The sequence below is a fragment of the Arvicola amphibius genome, chromosome 10 (assembly GCF_903992535.2).
Source record: "Arvicola amphibius chromosome 10, mArvAmp1.2, whole genome shotgun sequence".
In the NCBI taxonomy this organism is placed as follows: Eukaryota; Metazoa; Chordata; class Mammalia; order Rodentia; family Cricetidae; genus Arvicola; species Arvicola amphibius.
The window spans coordinates 75741997-75763802 of NC_052056.1; the positions used below are offsets into that span (position 1 = coordinate 75741997).

Here is a 21806-nt window from a genome sequence, read left to right on the forward strand (position 1 = left end):
TGGTTTTTATGATCTTTCTGCCAGCTCTTCCAAAATGGCCCCTGAACCCTGGGGAAGGGAGTTGGACATTAAGTTTCATCTGTGGCCCAACACTACAGACAGTTATTCTCTGCATTTGCCAGCTGTGTGCTTCTGTGTTGAGCACCGTCCGCTGCTCTGAGACTTCTCTGATGAGGTCTGAGAGCTGCACTTGTCGCTGGGTAGAGAAATGTTGATTTAGAGAATCAGCATGTCTTCTCAGCTACTAGACCTACAGTACTCTGTGCACCGGAACACACTAAGATGTGTTATTTAGCTGAGCCTACTATAGCAAGGTGCCAGAGACCGACTGGCTTAGACAGGATGGTGACACTGGAGTCCTTCACAGCAGTCAGGGTAGCAGCAGAAGCATCTTCAGGGAAAGCCCAGGCTGAAGGCAGGGAGGCCTTCTGGCGGCTGTTTAGAAGAGCCTCATGTGACCATTCCCAGGTCTCAGGGTTCTTCAGTCCCTGCCTCTGACTAGCTGCTCTTTGGAGGGTTTCCCATTTTCAGCTGCAATTCTCTGTTTTGTTCTCTCTCTCTCTCTCTCTCTCTCTCTCTCTCTCTCTCTCTCTCTCTCCCTCCCTCTCTCCCTCCCTCACCCCACAGGTGTATATGGTGGTACACACCTGTACTCACAGTACTCTGGAGAGGTTGAGCAGGAACATCATGAATTTCAATTCAGTCTTGGATACTTAGCATGACTATCATAAGGAAAACAAAAACAAACAAGCAAACCACAGCAACAGGGTGTAGCCCCTTTTGAGGCTCAGCTAGGGAGAGACAGGGCTGGACCTCTGCCCCACACTGAGGAACAACTATTTGCCTATAACAGGGACCTCAGGGGTTCACTGATAGGACTCCCTGTTGGCAAGTACGCAATGGTGTCTGAGTGAGCCACGACCTGGACAGGTCTGATAGAGCCCTCGAGACTGTCTTGTCTGATGGTCCTGACCTTGCTTTTGCTGGCACAGAGCTACTTGATCTGGCTGTCTCTTCAGTCTGCCTCAGGTGTAACTTTGCAATGCTTCCTGGATCTAAGGGTAACTAAGCCGTTCTCAGGAGAGCTAGGCAGTTTTAGACTGGTAGCCATGGCCCACACTGTCCTGAGCTCTTCTGAGGTCTAGAGCACTTCCTTTCCTCTTCAGTCCCAAGGATCCTGTGCATCTGCATCTCCTGTCTGCATGGGACCTGCCCCCTGCACCCCAGACAGGGTTTCTCTGTGTAGCCATGGCTGTCCTGGAACTCGCTCTGTAGACCAGGCTGGCCGCAAACTCACAGATATCCTCCTGCCTCTGCCTCCCGAGTGCTGGTGTCACTCCAATCAGTTTACAGGGGACTCTTAAAGACAGCCTGGCACAATATATGCCTCTCTCCAACTCAATGATACATGGCTCTGACCTGTCAGACAGGTTCTATTATTTAGAAATAAATAGGGAGCTGGGCAGTGGTGGCACACGCCTTTAATCCCAGTACTCGGGAGGCAAAGACAGACTAATCTCTGTGAGTTAGAGACCAGCCTGGTCTACAGAGTGAGTGCCAGGACAGGCTCCAAAGCTTCAGAAAGACCCTGTCTCAAGAAACAAAACAAAAAAGAAAAGGAGGAAGGAAGGAAGGAAGGAAAGAAGGAAGGAAGGAAGGAAGGAAGGAAGGAAGGAAGGAAGGAAGGAAGGAAGGAAGGAAGGAAGGAGAACTGAGAAGAGCTCTGATTGCACCCTTAAATTGTGAGCAGGAGGTCCCCATCCAGGACAGACCCACTGATGATGGCATCTGCTCCATCTCCCTTATGCCTGCCCATGGCTGACTTCCACAGATCAAGGTGTCCCTGAGCACAGTCAGCCAAAGGCAGGAAAGAGGCAATGGCTGAATGAGCTGAGACCTTCCAGTATCCTTACCAGAACATGACCAGCCACTGGAAACTTTAAAACTCAAACAGTGGATCCCTGAAGCGGGGACCTGGTGGTTGCTTCCTGCTGCTATTTTTCAATTCTTCAGGCACTGCCCTGACTGCAGAGGGTGCTAGAGGCACTGGCTGGCCCTTGGGACCTCTGGGTGGAGTCCTGCCTTGTGTCCTGCTCACTCCAGAAAGATTACCAGGTCTGTCAGTGCCCTGACACTTGGCGGTCAGGTCTGGGAGGTGGGACGCAGTGAGGAGCTGGGCTGTGTGCCAGGAACCCCAGTGCCCAGCGGAGGTGCAATGGCAAGAGCGGATTCTTCTCAGAGCGGCTGGCTGCCTTACGGTCAGTGCCACTGGTGCCCTGGCCTCTGCGCCATCTCTCCTTTCCAAAGCACACATTCTCATGAAATTTGTTAGAAAAGACTTGTGTTTATTTTGGTTTACATGTGCATGTGTGTGCCTGCATGTCTGGATGAAGGTGCCTGCAGCAGGCACAAGAGGGGGTTGAATCACCTGGACTGGAGTTATAGGTGATTAGCTAAAAGCAACCAGTATGGATGCTGGGAACTTGGATCCTCTGCAAGAGCATCAAGCGCTCTTGACCGCTGAACCATCTTTGCAGTCGATAAGATTTTTTTAATGCCTCCGTGCTTCTGGGAGAACCTTGGCATTTCCTACATTACTTATCCTTTTCTTTCATGTTTGGTTTTCTAAAAAGACCTAGAAGTACAAAGAGGTCAGACAGTCTCAGGGGTGTGGGGTACCTTGGCAGGGAGGTGCCCTGTATATGCACCCAGGATAGGGGTTCTTGGAGGGTTCAGTGACAGACGGCACGTCTGACACAGTTCCCACATCCAAGGGTCCCAGCTTCGACTATACCCTGTCTCCCCCATCCCCAGACACTGCCCCAGAGTACCACAGGGGACTCTCCAGCTGTAGAGGCCCCCTCCGCCTCCTCAAAGACCTGGGTTGTTCTGGGCCCCTGGGCTGGCTCCCTGTCTCCAAGCACAGACACCCATTGTAGCAGTACTCCAGCTGCCCAGTGTGGAGCTTGGTGTGGACCAGGGTTCAGCCTCGATGGAGCCTTGCAATACACACAGGCAGCTTTAAGCAGAGTCAGCACCCTCTTGGCAGGGGCAGCTGCTGGGATTCTGTGCCCTTCTAATAGCTTGGTTTTGGTGATGAAGACTGTGTGTGATCCCCTTCCACTCTTCCAGAGGGAATCAAGAAAAGTGTTCTCTTGTACACGTGTGTTCTCACGTTTCCCCGGTGTTTTGAGGCAACCACTGCCTTAGGGAGCAGGGAGGCCATCCCTAAGTCTGGATTCCCCATATATCTCTCTCTGCAAGATGAATGAGCAAAGCACCCGAGCAGAGGGAATGAGGTTCTGGACTGAGAGCCTGCAGTTTGCAGCCTCCTATACTCTGACTCTCTCGGGCTTTCTCATGCCCACTCCACCTACCATGATGCTAAGTCAAGCGTGAGACAAGCCTTTCCTGAGTGCTGGACTGGGCTGAGCACTAGAAGCCCAACAGAACTCACGTGAACCAACTGTCTGATTCTGCTGCAGGGGAATCACAGAGGGCAGCTGGACAGAGCCCGGGAACAGCACTGTGGATCTGTGGGGATAGCACTGCACTTATGGGCAAACTGGCAGAAAACTGAAGGGATCCCTTCCTGGTGCAAAGTTCTCATGTGCAAAGGGTGAGTCTAAAAATTTTGTCTTGGTCAGGGCAGAGACAGCAGCAAGAGCGGTGAAAGAACAAAACCCACAGAAAGACAAAGAAAGGGTGGGGAATGAGACTGGCCTCCGCTGGGAGCTGAAGGGAGAGGGGGCAGAAGGACAGTGAGTTCAGGTTGTAGTGGGCCATGTGAGCAGGTCAAGCCCCTGACTGAGCTGGGGCCAGGGCATAGTCCTCTCAGGAGAGTCTGGGCTCTATGAGCCTGGTTTTAGTTGCTATAGATCCCCAGCTCTCTCTGAACCACACTTGTCCCATGCAATTCATCTACTGCAAATGCTTTGACTTTAGCCCTCAACTTTGGGAGTGAACAGCAGAGACACAGTAAACATTCTAGAATTTTGTTACTAATGACCCCAGTTGCTCCCACATACATGTCACCAAGAATAAAAGTCCCCACCTCTGAACCCCAACATCCTTTTCACCTGCCTCGCTTGTTCCAACGTGATCACTAGGTTTTGTTGTCTCCTCAAGAGCTCCTTGCTTCCCCTAGCTGGCCTTATGGTGCCAGGGAAAAGCCTGCTCCCTCTGCAGTCTTGTGCTGAGGGGGAGACACAGCATGGTTTAACAAAAAGAAAAAAAATTCTAAAAAGTGAGCTATTTGTAGCCCACTTGGTTGAACAGATTTTCCGTGGTGTGGCTTATTTTTCACTCATTAACTTTTTTCCTTATGAATTAAAGAAAAAAATAGTGCTTCCCCACGCAGGAGACTTCTGTTTACTTCTCTCTGTACTACAGCCAGCACTGACAGCTTGGCAGATCAGGTCCCCACTGGGAAGGGGCTTTCCTTAAAGTCATAGCATCTTGAACAGGTAGATGCAGGTCCATTGCAGTGCCCAGGTCCCCATTCTGCTGCTCCTGCTGCCTCCCTGACACCTGATTGAGTCCACCAGAGGCTCTGCTGGCTGTGCTTTCTGATGAGCAAAAACCACACAGGAGTTTTGTTCAGACCTCAGCCCCTGGCTATTCTGGCTAGAGTCTATGACCTTTGTGACGCTCACACTGTCCTCATAGCAGAACGGAGACAGGTCCTACAAACCTGACGGCTGATAATGCCTTTGTGGCCTGTTTTCCTGACCTCGGAAATATCCCTGTGCATAGAGTGTCTGCTGAGAAACAAGCATAACTCCTCATCGGCACAACAGAGCAACGTCCTTCCTCTGAGGGCATCTTGAAGCTGTCCCCAGGCCTTACCTACAGTCAAAAATGACCAGGGTCCCAGGACAAGAGAGCAGATCTGGACTCTCCCTCCCCCAACTGAGTATCTCAAGCACCCTCAGGTGTATTTACATGTGGTGCCAAGGCAGGGTGTCCCCAACTGCATCCTTCAAAGTGTGGCTCTCAAGCCTCAGAGACACCTTCATTTCCCATAAAGCACTGGTCCCTAGCCCAGTTGCCTTTCTTTGAAACATAATCTTTGAAACACACTTACCTTTTTAAAAAACCATGTTTACATGGTACAGCTCACTCATTCATCTCCCATCTCCAGAAATGTTTTACTATTATTTATTTTTCTTAATCTTTTTTTTCTCCAAGCCCTTATGTGGAGGCTCCTCCGAACTGTTTTATAATCTAGTCCTCTCTACACACTCTCTCACCCTGTCTTACACTTCCTCCAAGGCCAGCAACCCCCTATCTAGAGGCCACCAGGAGTGGCCCTCCCACTAGAGCCCCAAGGAATAGTCTTCCTTTCTCCATTTTGTTTTTGCTGTCAGAGTGACAGTAACAGTCAACACGTGCTAAATGCCCCACTGTTCCTTCAAGGAACTCTCCAGACTCACAGAACTAATAAATGCCATGCTCCAAAGGCCTGGCACTTTGTCTGCCACCGCCTCAAATTGCCTATATTCCTTTATCGGAGTTCCAAATTCCTTAAACTCTATGAAAAATTCAACGGTGAGGCCAAACTTAGAAGATGTGCACCCTCCCTGGAGTTACCAGTCCAGTGTCTCACTAAGAAGTGACCAATGCTTGACTATGGGTGCCCGCTAGGTTCCAAAGAAGCACCGCAGCGTGTCACCCAATCTGGTCCCGAGGCTGTAGATGACAGGTTGGAACAACGGAAAGTCCCTACACTGGTCACTACTCTCTGGTGACTTGTAGGCTAAAGGCACCTGGGGAAGTGACAGTAACACAGAAGGTAGGAGGCATTCACACCGTGGGTCACTTTGTCCTATCAACTGCAGACACCGGGCCACAGCATCCTCGGACTCTGACCCTGAATCTAGCTTCATAGTGCCCCCACCCCGTTCAACCCCTTGCCAGGGTGGTAGCTCACATCGCAGCCTGTGAGTCTGCAGAACACCAGGGGCCAGAGCTAGAGAAAGAGGGGTAAGGTGGGTTTCAGACTGTACCAGTCGGGTCCCACACCTCTAGCACTCCCATTTTATACTCCAGGAAAAGAGGCAGTGTCACCACACCCTGCCATGTGCTCTGTATCTTGCCCAAGTGTGTGCGCTTCCAGGGCACCCAGCATGACTGTAGGAGGAGAGCTCTGGTCCTGGACTTCTGCCCAACAATTAGTACCATTAGCAGGGCTCCCAGTCCTGCCCCTCCCAAGTGCATCTCAATGGGGTGAAGGGGGTACCTATATCCCCTGAATTCATGTATCAGCTATATGAAGCTGACAATCACAGTCCTGGGACAGGCTTTATAGAATGGCTACAGTGATGGAAGGTCAGAAGCCCAGGACGGAATGGGTCCCAGCGACAGTCAAGGGAGCTCAGAGAGTCCAGGCCTGGGCTAGATGACAGGAGGGGGGGGGACGTTGCGGACTAGGCCGTGGGAATAGCCCTGCTGCTCCGGCTAGGAGAACCAGAGGCCTGGGGGGGACCACAGCGGGACGCCTCAGTCCCCGCCCCCACCGGCCGCTCCGGGTCGCGCGTGGGCGCGGCGGGCGCCGATTGGCTGGCGGGCGCGCGGGCGGGGCGGGTGGTGGCGGCGCGGAGGGGCGGGTCACCCCGCAGCCGGCCTCGGCCTCCACCGCTGGTCGCCGCGCCCCGCCCGCGCGCCCGCCACCACACGTCTCCCGCCGGCGGCCACCATGAGCACAGGACTGCGGTACAAGAGCAAGCTGGCGACCCCAGGTGAGCCCGGCGCCTGTCCGCGTGCCCGCGCGTGCCTTTGTCCCCGCCGCCCGCCCGCCACTCACCGTCTGTCTCCGTCTCTCCCCTGCCCGCCGGCCCGGACCCGCCCGGACCCGCCCCGCCCCGGACCACGACCCCGGACCACGCAGAGGACAAACAGGTACCGGCGCCGCGCCTCTCGGCTGGTGGTGAGACCCGACCGGCTGTCACCCATTGTGGCACCGATGCCGGTGGCGCCCAGGCGTGACCCCGCCCCCGCCGGCCGTCACCCAGCCCTGTGGCGATAATCGATTGTCTATAGGGGCAGCGCCGACGCTCCTGGGGCTGCGTAGGGGAAGAGTGGGCATCGTGCCTGGTTCCCTGACTTGCATAGCAGGGGCCTAGGCATCTTCCCAGGGTCGAGGGCCTCTCTCTTCTGGTCCAGGGCCAGCCTCTCCTTCCTAACCTGACCGAAGGCCACGTGCTGGGGGTCCAGGGTGAGGCTGTAGTTATGACAGGCCAGGAACGGGGGGTGGGGGAGGGATCCTCCAGTCCCCTGAGCCGCACCATGGGGCCTCTGCTTATCGCACTTCATGCCCATGCATCTTTGTGCTTCTCTCTCCTGCACATAAATTCATGCTCACTAGTCCTTGGCAGGGCCTCTTCCAAGACCTGGAACTTCCAAGGCTCCCTATCTGAGTCATCCCAGTGCCCAACACTATCCTCCAGCCCTCGGGTACAGCTAGGTTTGTGGCCTTCCAAAGGACTAGCCTGATGCCCATCCCTATGAGAGTGTCTGACTACTGAGAAGCTGACCTGGGTACCCTGTGAAAACCCAAAGGAGCTGAGAGTTGTGAAACCAGAGAGGTGTGCAAGTGGCTGTCTTCGGTGGCTTGAGCTAGGCGCTGTTTAAAGGAAGAAAGAAAAAAGGGGGGAGCCCAACCCTGACACCAGAAGACCTTGGCAAGCCTCACTGTAGATGGAGGGTCACCCCTCTAGCATTGATGCTGGAGGAACCCCAGAGTACTAGACCAGAGTACAGTGGGCAAAGCAAAGGCAGCTGGCAGATGGGGTCAGCTGGAGTCTCCTGGCATGGACATGCCCCGCCCAAGACTAATGAGGCTCACTGGGAGGGGCTCCCACAGGAGCCTTCCTAGAGAACTGCCTCCCCATCCTCATCCCAGCAGGCCAGACAAAGCCTGCTGGGGACACAGGCTGCCTGACTATTGTGTAAGGGAGAAGGAAGGGGCCAGAAGCTAGGGAGGCAGGGATGGAGGCTTCTCCCAGGCCTCTGGAAGGTCCTCCAAGTCGCTTGTTTTGGGTACCTGCTGCTCAGCCAGCAGTGTTCGCTGTCCTTTGCTGCCAGGATGGAGACCCCTCCCCTCCGTTCGGACTGAATTATGAGCCCTTCAGTTAGGAGCCAGCCTCACACCATCCCCTAGTCCCAGGGCCAAAGGGAGAGAGCACTGAGTCAAGGCAGATGGAGGGAGCCCCAGAAGAGTGCCAGAGTTGGGGTGCTTGGGCCAGGAACCATGGGCCTGGGAGAAGCAGCACACAGTATCTTCCGTGTCTCCTGTGGTGTGCGGAGGACAGGGCTTAACCAGGTCTCTTTCTTACTCTACGAGGGGGAGGGGGTCAGAGCTGCAGTCTGTGTGGAAGAAGGTTGTCTGTCTGCCCTTCACCCCCACACCCCTTCTTGGACAGTGATGAAGACTCTGTCTGCTATGCCTACTCAGAATTCTAGGACGGAAAAACCTCAAGTGTCTCATCCTCACGAAGAGGTGGGCACAGCTGTGGCATATGGCATAATATCCCTGAGGAGTATGTCTTGAGCCTCAGGGACTAGAAAAAGGGTTGTGCAGAGCTTAGGGCTTAGGGCTTCTCCCGGAAACATGCAGGATATGACAGCTTGATTCAGCCATACTCAGACAGGCTGTGGATGGGGAGTAAGACCCTTGTTGTTTGACATGGACTTCCCCAGAGAATGTACCTTCCCAGTAGACAAGTTGAGGGGGCAGTTTAAGACTAACTAGCTCTGTTCAGCATCAGGGTGTGGCCCAGGCCACGGCTGTCTGTATGATCTTCCAGAGATGCTCTAGATTGGAGATACCACCTGTCTGGGTGGAGGCCAGGCTGAGAGCTGTGTCCGCAGCAGTTGGAGCAGGGAAAGTGGGTGGATTCAGCCTGGAGGCTTCCTGCAGGTCAGGCAGGAGCCAGTAGCCACTCTCTGGGAGCCAGAACTTAGAAGGCTGCTTCTCAGGCTTGGGATGAATGGCTCTCCTGTTCCCACCCTCCTCCCCAGGTGCCAGCCGTTCTGTTCTCGGGCCCCATAGCAGACCCAGGGTGGAGGCTCCTCCAAGAAGCCAAAGGGCAGAGCTTTCCTGGAGGAGGGGTGGAACCTGCACGAGGGAGGGAGGTCTCCAGGCCCTTCCGTGAGTGGGAACAGTGACTTGTCTAGTTTCTGGCTGCCTGGGGCTGGTGTGTTCTGATTCTGGTGGGGTTGAAAGTGAGGAGCAAGGAAAGGTCGGTGGCTCACAGAAGATGGCTTCCAGTTCATCAGCACCCTGTGATTCCAGGAACACGTGATTCCTAAAGTAATGGCATGTTGTGGCCAGAGGTTTTGCCTAGCTGTGGCCTGACCAAGGTTTCAAGCTAGGAAGGAAGAAGGATATCTAAACTCTGACCACTGCATCCCCTCGCACCGTTTTGTTTTTTGTTTGTTTGCTTGAGATAGAGAGTCTCAATGTGTAGCTCTAGCGGTACTGGAACTCACTAAGTAGACCAGGCTGGCCTCGAACTCACAGAGACATGCCTGTATCTGCCTCCTGAGTGCTGGGATTAAAGGCGAGCACTTTAAAGGCCACTCTGACTGGCCTCCCCCACTATTAACCTATGCTAAGCAGAGGAAAGAGGCAGATCTGGGACAGGTGCTGGCAGGACTTAGAATGGAAAAGGTGAACTCTGTCCTCAGCGCATATGAAGATGCCACGCGGGAAATGAATTCCCCCAATCACAGGCACACGCACACGCGGGTGTTAGGAAAGAGTGAGCCCCCAGGTAGTGGGGATGGGTGTGTCCGTGGTTGTTTGGTCTCCATGGCACGGTTCGGGGGTTTCGAGTGAAGTGCGAGGGAGCAAGGTGTTGGCCGGGGCTGCTTCCCGCGCGGTTGCGCGTGGATCCGGAGCGTTCTGCAGCGCCCTCTGGTGGGCGGCGTCCGGGAGGCAGGTCCGCGACCGCAGACAACTCGCCACTCGCCTGCCGACGGTCTGGACCCGACCTCGGGTGCCACGGCTGCGCTCCGGGTCCACGCGGCGCCCCCGCCCGCGCGCCTCTGCTGGGCCCTGCCCTCCGCAGCCGTTTTCTCGAGGCTCCGCCTGCGGCCCAATTTCCAAGCGACCGTTTCCCGGCGACGGCGGGCGGGGCGGTCCCCACCACCGCTGCCGGGAGCCTGCTAAGCTCCGCCTAGGGCTCCGGTGCGCGAGCCGCTGCTGAGCCACAGCTCGCGTCCCTTGCGCTGAGACAGGGGAATGGCTCGCACGACTTCTGAGGTCAGCGGCCTACCAGGTAGGCGACGCTCCCTCTTCCGGTCTCAGTTCTCGTGTCTTCAAAACCCGAGTCAGGAGAGGGCTTAAGAGCAAATTTACCCAGCGCGAATCTCTCGAGATCGCTGGCCCCGACTGGCCTGACCCCGGTGTAGGGTCGGAACAAGGCCGGCAGGGCCCGCAGGGTCGCCACGATGGACTCACTGGCAGCACCCCAGGACCGCCTGGTGGAGCAGCTGCTGTCGCCGCGCACCCAGGCCCAGAGGCGGCTCAAGGTGTGTGTGTGTGGAGACAGGGTGGAATGTGGGTCATGTGTGCACGCTTGCTTGGCCAGGATCCTCCGGCTACCAGAGAAGGTGGCAGGGGCTCCCAGGGCAGATGTCCACTAGGGATGGGTGCAGGCACCGCAGACCCTGCGGCGGGGGAGGCTCGGTACTGCGGTCTATAAATAGCCCCTGCTCGGATGCTGCTGTAGGAACCACCACCCCCAAGCTTGGATCTAGGCCAGACAAACCACCCACCCTGCATACTCTGGGGATGAGGTCTGGCTGCTTCCACCTTTGGAGCCCCTTGAATGTGGCTGAGGGGTCTCAGTACTGACTCCCACCATCCACCTGGAGGAACACCCCTGTGGGGCTGACATTCCCTCTTCTCCACCAGCCTCGGGTCTCTGCTGAGGCTGAGGTGGGGGTGCCTTTTTCTGCCACCCCCTCACCTACCTTCCTCCTTCCGGCCTTTGCTTTACAGCCCTCACCCCATTTTTGCTGATGAAATGGCCCTTGCTAGGGGCTGTGCTATCTGCTCATCTGAGCCACATAAGAGACAGGGCCTTGGGCTGCCACCAAAGATCTAGGACATGCCCCTGACCTGCCCCAACTCCACCCCTGCCCTCAGGACATCGACAAGCAGTACGTTGGCTTCGCCACACTGCCCAACCAGGTGCACCGGAAGTCAGTGAAGAAGGGCTTCGACTTCACCCTCATGGTGGCTGGTGAGTGGCCAAACTTCTAGGTGGAGCCTCTGATGCCATGGGTCAGCCCATCTCAGCCCAGATCTAAGCTGACTCTTTCATTGTCCATTATGGCCAGGTGAGTCCGGCCTGGGGAAGTCTACTCTTGTCCACAGCCTCTTTCTGACTGACCTGTACAAGGACCGGAAGCTTCTGAGTGCTGAGGGTGAGTAGCCTCAGTACAGTCCTCACCAATCCACTCACCCCTTCCCTGAGAAAGCACAGAGGGCACCCTGTCACTCTGCTTGAGGCATGGATCCCTATTTGGAGATGAGGAGGAGTGGCCCAGAACAGAGGTCAAGGCACCAGGGTGGGGGAAGGATAAGGCTCCTTGCTGCTCAGAGTGAAGGGGAGATGGACTGCAAATAGGGCCTTTCCCTCCTCTGCAGAACGGATCAACCAGACAGTCGAGATCCTGAAACACACCGTTGACATTGAGGAGAAGGGAGTCAAGTTGAAGCTCACCATTGTGGACACACCCGGCTTTGGGGACGCCGTGAACAACTCGGAGTGGTGAGGAACAGGTTCTCTGCCCCAACTGCCACTGCCTAGCAGCTCTGGGAACTGGCTGGAACTGGCTTCACTCTTCCTCCACCTCTAGTTGGAAGCCCATCACCGACTATGTGGACCAGCAGTTTGAGCAGTATTTCCGCGATGAGAGTGGCCTCAACCGAAAGAACATCCAAGACAACCGGGTGCACTGCTGCCTGTACTTTATCTCCCCGTTTGGACACGGGTGTGTGGCAGTCCCGAGACCCAGCTCAGGGTGGGTGTCCCTGCACCGCATCTCGGCCCTCCAACAATGCCTGTCTCCACCTCTCTGCAGATTGAGGCCAGTGGATGTGGGTTTCATGAAGGCATTGCATGAAAAGGTGAACATCGTTCCACTCATCGCCAAAGCTGACTGCCTGGTTCCCAGTGAGATCCGGAAGCTGAAGGATAGGGTGAGTCTTCTATAGCTAAGGGGGGGGCTGGCCAAAAACTGGAGCTCCAGGGGAGCTGGAGTCTAATGGCTCTTGCCCAATTACTGCAGATACGGGAGGAGATTGACAAGTTTGGGATCCATGTGTACCAGTTTCCAGAATGCGACTCAGATGAAGATGAAGACTTCAAGCAACAGGACCGGGAACTGAAGGTGAGCACATAGCCAGAAGGGGCGAGGACAAAGGAGGTTACTGGGGCAACACACTGGAGGCCACACAGACCCTGGGGAAGGGCTAGGCACCCAGGTCCAGCGCGATCAGGGTGGGAATCGTTTGTTCACAGAGAAGAGGGACTACCCCCCTGCCAAAAGGGCTGTACATATACAGGAGAAGGAACATCTAGTTTGTGGTGGATCACTTGGACCTCCCCTGGGTGCTTACTATACACCTATTGGTGCCATTCTGTCCTGCTTTCCAAGAATCAGCACAGTGGCTAAGAGCTGTATAGAGCCCTAGTTTCCAAGATTCTGAGCTCCGGAGGGCGGTTGCTTTGAATACCTCAGAGGCTAGGAGCAGACGGGCAGGGCCATCCATCGGTACGCATGCTCGGTACGCATGGTCTTTGCTCTGGCTTGAAAAATGGAGGAAACTCCGGGAAGCATCCAGAGCCAGAAAAATGCACAGCCTGGCAGAAGCCCCAAGGCTTTGAGCTATGCAGAGTTTGTGGCTTTAGTGGGTAGTAGAGGCACCAGAAGAGGAACTGTGCCTGTTGGGAGGGAGATAGTGGCAGTGCCGGGGGGGGGGGGGGGGGGGGGGGGGGGGGAAGAGGGGGGCACGCCCCCTCAATCTCTGAGCTAGCCTTCTTACAATTCCGGGCTGGGCTGGGTCCTTGCTCCCCCTTCCCCAGGAAAGTGCGCCCTTCGCTGTTATCGGCAGCAACACTGTGGTGGAGGCGAAGGGGCAGCGGGTCCGGGGACGACTGTACCCCTGGGGGATCGTCGAAGGTGAGTTGTGGCAGGGGGCACTGGGTGCGGAGGAGGTTCCCCTTGGCTGAGGCCTACCCATTGTCCGCTCCTGCCCCACAGTGGAGAATCAGGCGCACTGCGATTTTGTGAAGCTTCGGAACATGCTAATTCGAACTCATATGCATGACCTGAAGGATGTGACATGCGATGTGCACTACGAGAACTACCGTGCCCACTGCATCCAGCAGATGACCAGGTGGGCCACCCTAGCGGAGCTGACCTTCTCACCCTGGCCCAGGCCCTGGCGTTACAGAAGGCCACCCTGCCCAACATACACCAGAACTTTGTCCCAATCCCTAAATCAGCCCAGCGTCTTGATACTAGCAGGAACAGGCCAGGCATCTCCTGTTCTCCGAACCCGAACCTCCCAACAGCTCAGCCTTCTCGTTTCACAGCAAACTCACACAGGACAGCCGGATGGAGAGCCCCATCCCTATCCTCCCACTGCCCACCCCGGACGCAGAGACAGAGAAGCTCATCAGGATGAAGGACGAAGAGGTAGGCAGATGTGGAGGGAGCCATGATTTCGAGTGAAAGGGTAGGAAGGAGAAGCAGAGGGCGGGGCTAGACCTCTCCGGTGGTCTTTTCTCACTCTGACTTGGGTTGTCCCCACCCACCAGCTAAGGCGCATGCAGGAGATGTTGCAGAAGATGAAGCAGCAAATGCAAGACCAGTGACACTCGGCCCCAGCCCCACATCGCCAAGGATAGATGGCCGGTTTCCGGGCTGGCTCCTCCTATCCCTGGATCCCAGACTGTCCTGGATTCTACCCTGGGTTCATCTGGATCTCAGACAGCCTGGACCTAACCCTAACCCAAAGTGGCTTTGACCAAACTGTTCAGACCTGGAGCCACAGCCACAGCCCCCAGATGACCCTAATTTATTCTCAGCATCCACCCTTCCCGGTCGTTGGTATCTGTTTCTGAGTGGTCTGAACCACAGCCCCTCCCCAACCTCCTGCCGCCCCCGCCCCCGCAAGCACCTCCCCGCTCGTCTAAAGGGAACAAGTTGTGTATAATCTCCAAGATCTCCCTTCCTAAAAGATCACTGTCCCAGCGGCCGATAAACCAGGGTAGAGGAGGGTCGTGGATGCAGGGTCTCAGGCCTATCACCCAAGATAATACCGCAGAATGGAATTGGGAGGTCCCCTCTGCGGGTTCCAGTGGGCTACAAAGCATATGCTAATGTCCTACTGTGTGTGGAAGTAGGCTCGGTCCTCCCTCCCTCTTTAACTACGCTCTGTTACCAGAGCACACGGGTTTGGAGGCTGAGGCCTTTAGGAAGACCCCAGACCTAGAAGCGTCTAGGAGGAAGGAGGGGGATGTGTTGCGCTAGACCGCTCACGCCCCTTCCTGGGTCGACCTGAAGGACTCCAGGGGCGGTTGGAACGGGGTGTACCCTATGCCTAGACTACTTTCATCTACCTATAGGTCAAGGTCTCCTCCTCCCAGCAGCTCTGTTGTGCTGGGATTCAAGCCCTTGGCCTCCTCCATCTGTCCACCCGCATGACCCCTCCCCACACACCCCATTCTCCGTTTTGTTTAGTTGTGAATGCCGCGTCCTGTCCTGGTGACAGGAGAACAAAGTTGGTGAACGTCGCAGCGAGTGTCCGAGTGTTCCATGAGCCTCAGGGAGCGGGCGGGGGCGGAAGCCCGGTCTGCCTGCGGGGCCCAGGCGATAGTACCCTATCTGTTGCCACAACGCCCTTGCGCGCCAGCTCGAAGTTATTTCTGGCCTGGTGGCAGAATTGTGGTCTGTTGCAGTCTCGGGCCATCACCACTCCAGAACGAACTGGGCTGCCATCCTTTCGCCATGGGCTCCTGTGAGTTTTGGGGTTGGGTCTGCAGCTTCCTGGACAGAGCCACGTCAGGTGTTCTGGTTTGGGCAGCAACAGGCAAAGGTTTGGGTCAGAGTTGGAGGGAAACATTAGCCAGCGTGTAGGGTGGCCGGGGTGGAGGCGCCTGCGGATTCGCGGGATGCTGGCCTTAGGAACTGGAGGGAACAACGCCGGCGCTCCAGGTGATGCTCGCGGCTCATCCCAGCGCTTCTCTTTTAGGGCCGCGCCGAGCGCTGAGCCTGCTGCTTCTGCTGCTAGCGCGGCCCAGCCTCCCAGTCGTAGGCTGCCCCGCACCGTGCAGCTGCGCAGGGACGCTCGTGGACTGTGGGCGCCGCGGAATGACCTGGGCCTCGCTGCCCGCTGCCTTCCCTCCCGACACCACCGAACTGGTGCTGACCAGCAACAACTTGACCGCACTGCCGCCTGGGCTTCTGGATGCTCTCCCTGCGCTGCGTGTAGTGCACCTGGGCGCCAACCCCTGGCGCTGCGACTGCCGCTTACTGCCGCTGCGCGCCTGGCTGGCCGGCCGCCCCGAACGCGCGCCCTACCGCGACCTGCGCTGTGTCGCGCCTCCAGCGCTGCGCGGCCGCTTGCTGCCCTACGTGGCAGAGGACGAGCTGCGGGCAGCGTGCGCGCCCGGCCTGCTCTGTTGGGGGTCTCTGGTGGCACAGCTCGCGCTGCTGGTCCTCGGGCTGCTACACGCACTGCTGCTGGTGCTCCTGCTGGGTCGCCTGCGGAGGTTGCGTGCGCGTGCGCGCGCCCGCGCCTTCCGCGAGTTATCGCTCACAGACCCGCTGGTGGACGAGCAGACATCCTAAGAAAGGACAGGCGCAGAGCAACAAACGACCTGCAAACTTTACAGGTCCCTGCTGGAGAATTCTCTCCTTCACCTGGATTTGCCTCGGTCTCTGCCCTTGCCCAATCTTCCAGACCCAAACTCGGCAGGCCTGAATCCACGTGGGGCCAAACTTCTGCCAGCACTACTGGAGTGAAACATCCCTGAGCCTTCAGAGCCTAGGGAAGTCTCCCCTTGCCAGACTCTGCACTGAATAAACCTTTCTCCTCTCCATCTGGCGGTTCTGTACCACCTGACCTTGCCAAATTCCAGAAAGGGCCTGGGGGAGGAGGTTGTTCAAGGGGATGTTTTTCATGCACTGCCAAACTGGTATAGGGCAAACAGAAGCCGGTGGTTAAAATTCCCTCTACCCATCTGTCTTCGAGGTCATTGGCAGTGACGATGCCATGGACAGAGAGCTCCCTCTGGCACTGAGGAAGCTTAAAACAGTACAGGTGGGCAGCTTAGAGGAGAGGCTCTTGTGGGAAGCCAGGGCCATGAGAACTTTCAAGGACAGCTGGGAAGTTGAGGTGTGCCTGGCCAGTGACCCCACTGTGTGGACAGCTATCAGAGCACCCAGAGACAGAGGGAGGTTGGATGACTCGAAGACAGGTGACTGTGGTTTGTGATCCACTGGAACTCCATGGGCCATCTCAGTGGGGAGTTGACTCTGGAAGGGTAGGCAAGGCCAGGTTACAGAGACATGATATAAGGGCCTGTAGGTATGACTTCAACCAATCTCTGAAACATAGCCTGGAGTGAGCCAGGCTTCCTCCCATACCCCTGGACCCTCCACGTGTTCCCATCCCCGCCCACGAAGCCGCAACAGTTCCCCCACAGCACAGGTTACCCCAGGCTCTGCCTCCCTCTGTGACTGCCCAGCTGCTGCCCAGCTGCCGCACACCTGCCTCCTGCCTAGACCTTAACATATGCTATTCCTAGCCTTCCAAGGGCTCCCTTCATCCCTTCACAGCTCACAAGTCTCCTCCTCCACTGCTCGGGACAACAAGGAGCTCTCCATTTCCCGGTTTCCCATTGGTCTGCCTCCCACTCTGGAGTGGGAAAACCAGGTGGTCTGATTCCTGTCTGGGTGCCCAAATGAGCAGAATGGCAGCTTCCTCACTGGAGGTACCAGGCTCAGGAGTCCCACCTGGTTGCCTCTATAAATAATGGAAGCTTTTGTTCCTGATGATCTTCATGAAGAGCCTTGGGTCTGGGCACAGGAAAGCACCCTGCCTCCTCTGACCGCCACTGACCAGGTCGGGGAGGCTGTAGCTGACATGGCCTTTGTCCTGGCCTTTGTGGGACAAGACAGATGACCCTCCAGTAGGCTGATTCTATCTAGAGGCTGCCAGTCACAGTGAGGTATAAGCCGTCCCTTCCATTGTGGGCAGGTGCAGGGCATCCGGCCCATTGTGGGCTGCAGCGAGCTGTGTGCTGTCTATCCGGCCTTATCACTGCATCAGGGGACAGTGTCCTCTTTGTTCACCCTCCCCAGGGGTGGCCTGTCACCCTTAGAACCCCTTGTTGAGGCACACAGATAACACCTTAAAGTCAGTTGCATGCAGTGTGGGGAAGGGGCATTCCTTCTGTTTTTCAGAGGAGCAAGCCAGGTCTTTAAGAATCCTCTCTTGCTTCCATCCTTCCCTGTGGCTGGGGTAGGGCAGAACTGAGACAAGCTTCCTGGGGTCCCTCTTTCCTTCTCACTTAGAACCCTTAGGAGGCAGCTTTGGTGCCTATGAGAAAGTGACCAAAAACCCCAAAATGCTTCCACGCTAAGACCATAACCCTGGACAATAGGATGAGTCCTAGAAGGAGCCGTAGGAAGGAGCCCAGGCTCGGTGTGCACTGCTCACAGGGCTTGAAGAATCCAGGACCGGGGTCTTGCTGAGAGGATGGGTTTCAGAATCCTGAAGGACAGTCGGCACAAAAGCAAGGGCTCTGCTGGTGAAGAAACACAGTGTGTTCAGACAGAAGGACGGACCTCTTGCTTCATGGTTAATGGAGCAACTGTACCCATCGTTTCTCCAGGAGACCCCTCTTGATGAACCCTCTGTGGTCTCAACTGGCCGGTGTCAAGACGCCAGCCTGGCCTCAATGGCTGGCCCTCCTATTGGCCTGGAAATTTCTCCAGTTCTAACTCCTGACCTTAAGCTGACCCTCCACGTGCTTAGCCTGGGGTCTCAACAAGTGTGGGGAAGTGGATGGTCCCAGCTCAGTGCTCCTGAATGCACACACCTCCTCCTCAGGCCAGCCTCCAGTATTGTCATCCACTTCAGAGACAACACACCTGCCCTGCAGTCTCCTCCCCAGTCACCAGCCGGTCCCCTCTGTGGTCTGGGACTCCTTCCAGGTGAACATAAGTCACAGGCCCCTCTCAAAGGCCTATATAGTACCGCTACACACATACAGACCCCAGCTGGCTGATTCTGGGCCCTTCTTTTGGAGCTCAGGAAGTCAGGGGTGACTACACCACACTGCCCACCCATCCTTTGGTCTCCCAAGGCTTGAGTTTTAGAGCAAGGCCCAGCCATTGTGCCCCCGTCCCACTAGCTGCACCCATCACATCTTTGCCCACCAGAGTGGATCTGTCCTCTCTCCTGTGACCTCCGTGCTTACCTAAGACTTCATTCAAACTGAGGGATTCCCAGCCTCAGCTAGTCTAACACAGGGCACAGAGGTGCATTTAGAGAGGTCAAGTCACTGTGCGCCAGACAGTCAAGACTGAATAGATGGAGTCCCAGTAAGGCCACTCAAGGCCACCAACCTAGGCAGAGGCGGCGCGGTGGCCTCCCGCAGAGAGCATCTTTCTCATTGTGAAATAGACGCGTGCAGCGGGAGGTTGGGCCTGTGGCCCTATTTATTTAACTGCCTATTGTCGAGCCTTATCTTCCCCTCAAGCACTATGATCCCGACTGGCACCAGAGGGCGCTAGCGATCCGCCAAAGACGCAGAGCTCAGCACGCAGCTTGCAGGCCTGGGTGAACTCTTAAGGATGCCCAGGAAGTTCACCTAGAGAGCAGGAGACCGTCCAGGCTGCCGAAACTGCTCTGAGAGGGGTTGGCAGGTCATTCCCTCGGGGGATGGAGAGGAGGGCGCTGCGAGGCCGCTGACAGACGCGAAGAAGATGAGTGCGGGTCCCCTTCCTCCTATCCTTTGGCGCACTGACAGCCGGTCAACCGCAAAGATAAGGACTTCTTCCGCCTGGCGGGAAGGACGTGGACCAGTCCAGGTGCGCCCCCCACCCATGTTTGCTCCGTAAACATTCTTTGGCCCCTGCTGTGTATGTTGGGAGGGAGCGGGGCTGATGACAGCGGGTGCTGGACTCCTGCCGTTTCTACCGTGGATGATGAGGGGAAGCTCAACGATTTAGAAAAAGAGGCTCAGTCAATCATCTCTAAGTCACTCTGGTGACTTAGAGCATTGGGGTGACTTAGAGCATTGGTATCATTGGGGTTCTCCACAAGTCTTCCATAGCCTGAAGAAACCTCGGAGCTTTTCTGGCCTGCTTGAGGCCACTACAAAGAGGAGGCCCTGGGAAAGGTGTGGGGGTCCCCAGACTAGGCCACGTAGGAGGGGGAGGCCTGCACCCGCTGCCCAGACAGAGCAACAACATTGGGGTGGGTGGCCCATAGCTCACCGCAGTGTCTGCGCCCACCCCCAGCGTTTCCGATGGAAGACAGGCGGCTAGTGATAAATCACCAGCTCCCACTCCCACCCACCCAGGGCTAACTAGTGGGCAAGAAGGGCTTCAGGAGTTGCATATCACAGAGACAAGGCCTGGAACAGAGACAGGAGACAGGATAGAGCCAGAGACCGTCTGACACCAGCCAGTCCTTGCTGGGGTGTCTGAGCTCCCCAGGTACCCTTTCCATAAACCCCATCTGGAAACCAGCTGAGAGCCATCCCCACCCTACTGACCCCAACTGGAGGTGGTGAGCCAGGCCTCTGCTGCAATCTTCAGTTCCCCCGGGAGGACCATAAATCAGTAGGGGGCACTTGGAGTAGTGCCCCCAGTAGAGTGAGGGCCTTCGGGGGTCACTGATCCTAGTGACTGGGCCTGGCCTTGGCTGTGTCTCTCCCTCCTTAAACAGCTCTTGTGAGACCTCCCAGCCCCCAACCTTTCCTGGCCAGTACAGTCTAGCCTGGAGCCCTCCACAGCCTGTGCTGTCTATAATGGCCGCTCATGCTCTTTGCCCTTTTCTCTCAAAGACAGGAAAAGTCACGAGGAGTGATGTGTCCTCCTTAGGAGGACCCTTGGGGGCTCGCCTGTCCCTGGTCCCACAGAACCTGTGAGATCAACAGGTCTTGCCCAGTAAAGCCGGCTCTAGAAGTCTGTTTTGTTCAAGGAAACCCCTGCCATTCATGCCTCCTTCCACCCAGTCTTCATCTTCCTGTCGCTTGCCCTACCCAGAGTCCCGAGGGCTGCCTGGACAGAGTATGCAGAGATGAGTCAAGTAGGGTCTCCAGGGATAGGCCACCCTCCCCAACATACACCCAGGCAGGTGTGAAGCCGGTTGCAGTAGGAGAGGCTGGTGAGCACCCAGGCCAGGCTCGAACCCCTCTGCCTGTTTCCGCAGCCCCCACAGAGCTTCCTTCAGGACCCAGGTGTGGAGTCAAGGCCACTCGAGCACCAAGAACCCCAGATTTCCCCTGTAACTTGTCTCTGGAATGGGGTTGGGAGTATCCCAGGGGCTCCTTCTCAGAAAAGGTCTTGGGAACAATTAGGATTGTTTGAAGGCACCGAATGGCTGTGACTGGCCTGAGCCTTGACCCTCAGAGCAAACCCTCACGTCAGGTGCTAGAGGCATCTCAAGAGAGGGACAGTGAGGGTAGAGGCTGGAAGTTGGAGCTAGGGCTCAGGTCTTTTGGCCTTAAACCCAATGAAGGTGGATGCTCCAACTCCCATGGGACTAGCTGCCCCTTCTCCCGGGATTGCTGTCACTGCAGGAACCCTGTCAGGGGTGGGGGTCATCTAGCTGCATGTGTCTACTCAGGCCAAACACATCAGGAGCTCTAGGTCTGGCAGACCCATGTGTGGCAGGAGAAGGTGCAAGGGCACCTTTGACAGTAACCAGCCTGTCCTATCTCCACTTAGGGTGTGGACCTGTCTTCTTCTGGATCACAAAGGGACACTTGAAGGGTTTGGCCAATGGCTCCCCAGAATGTGTGAACAGAACCTCTGAGAAATGACTCCCCCACTGCAGCTGATTCTCCTGACTGGATTCTGTGGGTAAACTTGTGGGGAGGGGGCATCCCTTGATGGAAGGTCACAGTGGGGGCTGAGGAAATGCCATGAGGTAGAGGCAGAACCCCAGGCAGCATTGGCTGGCAGAGCTGTCTGGGGCCACCAGTCCCTGGCCCCTGGCGGTGGGTGTGGGACTTTTGCTTTAAGTGCTTGCAGGCAGGCCAAAGGCGAGCTCAGCCTGTGTCAGCATTGGAATCTATTGTGATGTGATTTGTATGGGTTTGCTTTGCTCTGGGCTTTGTTTATTTAAAGATGCTCTAGAAGAATTCCCGCCAGTCCTGCAGACACAGGGAAGAGGCTTCTGTCTGAGCAGGACTGGGGGCGGAGCACTGACCTCACCTGTCTCAGCTCGCCTGCTGTTGACTGTAAGCAGCAGCACACTCACGGAGGGTGCTTTCTCTTGTAGGCTGTGACACCTTCCTGTGGGAGCACAGATTGGGCGCCCGGGCTAGAAAAGCACAGGCCAGCTCCCTGTAGGGACTGAGAGAACACAAAACACCACGGATTTTGCCTGTGGGTGATATGCAGCAAGATGTTAGGGGGAGCCTGAGTTCTCTTCTTAGTTTCTGTTTAATGGGCCTGTACTCTGTGGATCCCTAGTTAGGGACCTCTGGACTGTGGATCCCAGCGTCTGTGTCTGGTCTCAGAAATTCCTACTGAGCAAATCC

General features: G+C 56.3%; 2 protein-coding genes across 3 annotated transcripts; both read left to right on the top strand.

Annotated features, from left to right (window-relative positions):
* The first annotated feature begins 6697 nt into the window (after nucleotides 1-6697).
* Nucleotides 6698-14765, top strand: Septin5 (septin 5). Of its 2 annotated transcripts, XM_038345235.1 has the most exons (12): nucleotides 6698-6740; nucleotides 6890-6900; nucleotides 11156-11252; nucleotides 11350-11436; nucleotides 11660-11783; nucleotides 11872-12006; nucleotides 12097-12214; nucleotides 12304-12405; nucleotides 13101-13197; nucleotides 13279-13414; nucleotides 13614-13716; nucleotides 13839-14765. In XM_038345235.1, the coding sequence occupies exons 1-12, from the start codon at nucleotides 6698-6700 to the stop codon at nucleotides 13893-13895; spliced, it is 1110 nt and encodes a 369-aa protein (XP_038201163.1). In that variant the 3' UTR covers nucleotides 13896-14765. The 2 variants fall into 2 exon arrangements, with proteins under 2 accessions (XP_038201163.1, XP_038201162.1); XM_038345234.1 differs by lacking the exons at nucleotides 6698-6740; nucleotides 6890-6900 and adding an exon at nucleotides 10400-10536.
* A 475-nt stretch (nucleotides 14766-15240) lies between these two features.
* Gp1bb (glycoprotein Ib platelet subunit beta) lies at nucleotides 15241-15873 on the top strand. Its single transcript, XM_038344438.1, has one exon. The coding sequence runs from the start codon at nucleotides 15241-15243 to the stop codon at nucleotides 15871-15873; it is 633 nt and encodes a 210-aa protein (XP_038200366.1).
* Nucleotides 15874-21806: the final 5933 nt, after the last annotated feature.

Excerpts from the sequence above, each read along its gene's own strand:
- Septin5 (XM_038345234.1), top strand. The coding sequence starts at position 10,456 with ATGGACTCACTGGCAGCACCCCAGGACCGCCTGGTGGAGCAGCTGCTG. Across the intron at positions 12,406-13,100 it reads AACAGGACCGGGAACTGAAG|GAAAGTGCGCCCTTCGCTGT; the intron begins GTGAGCACATAG and ends CCCCTTCCCCAG. Across the intron at positions 13,415-13,613 it reads TGCATCCAGCAGATGACCAG|CAAACTCACACAGGACAGCC; the intron begins GTGGGCCACCCT and ends CTCGTTTCACAG.
- Gp1bb (XM_038344438.1), top strand. The coding sequence starts at position 15,241 with ATGCTCGCGGCTCATCCCAGCGCTTCTCTTTTAGGGCCGCGCCGAGCG.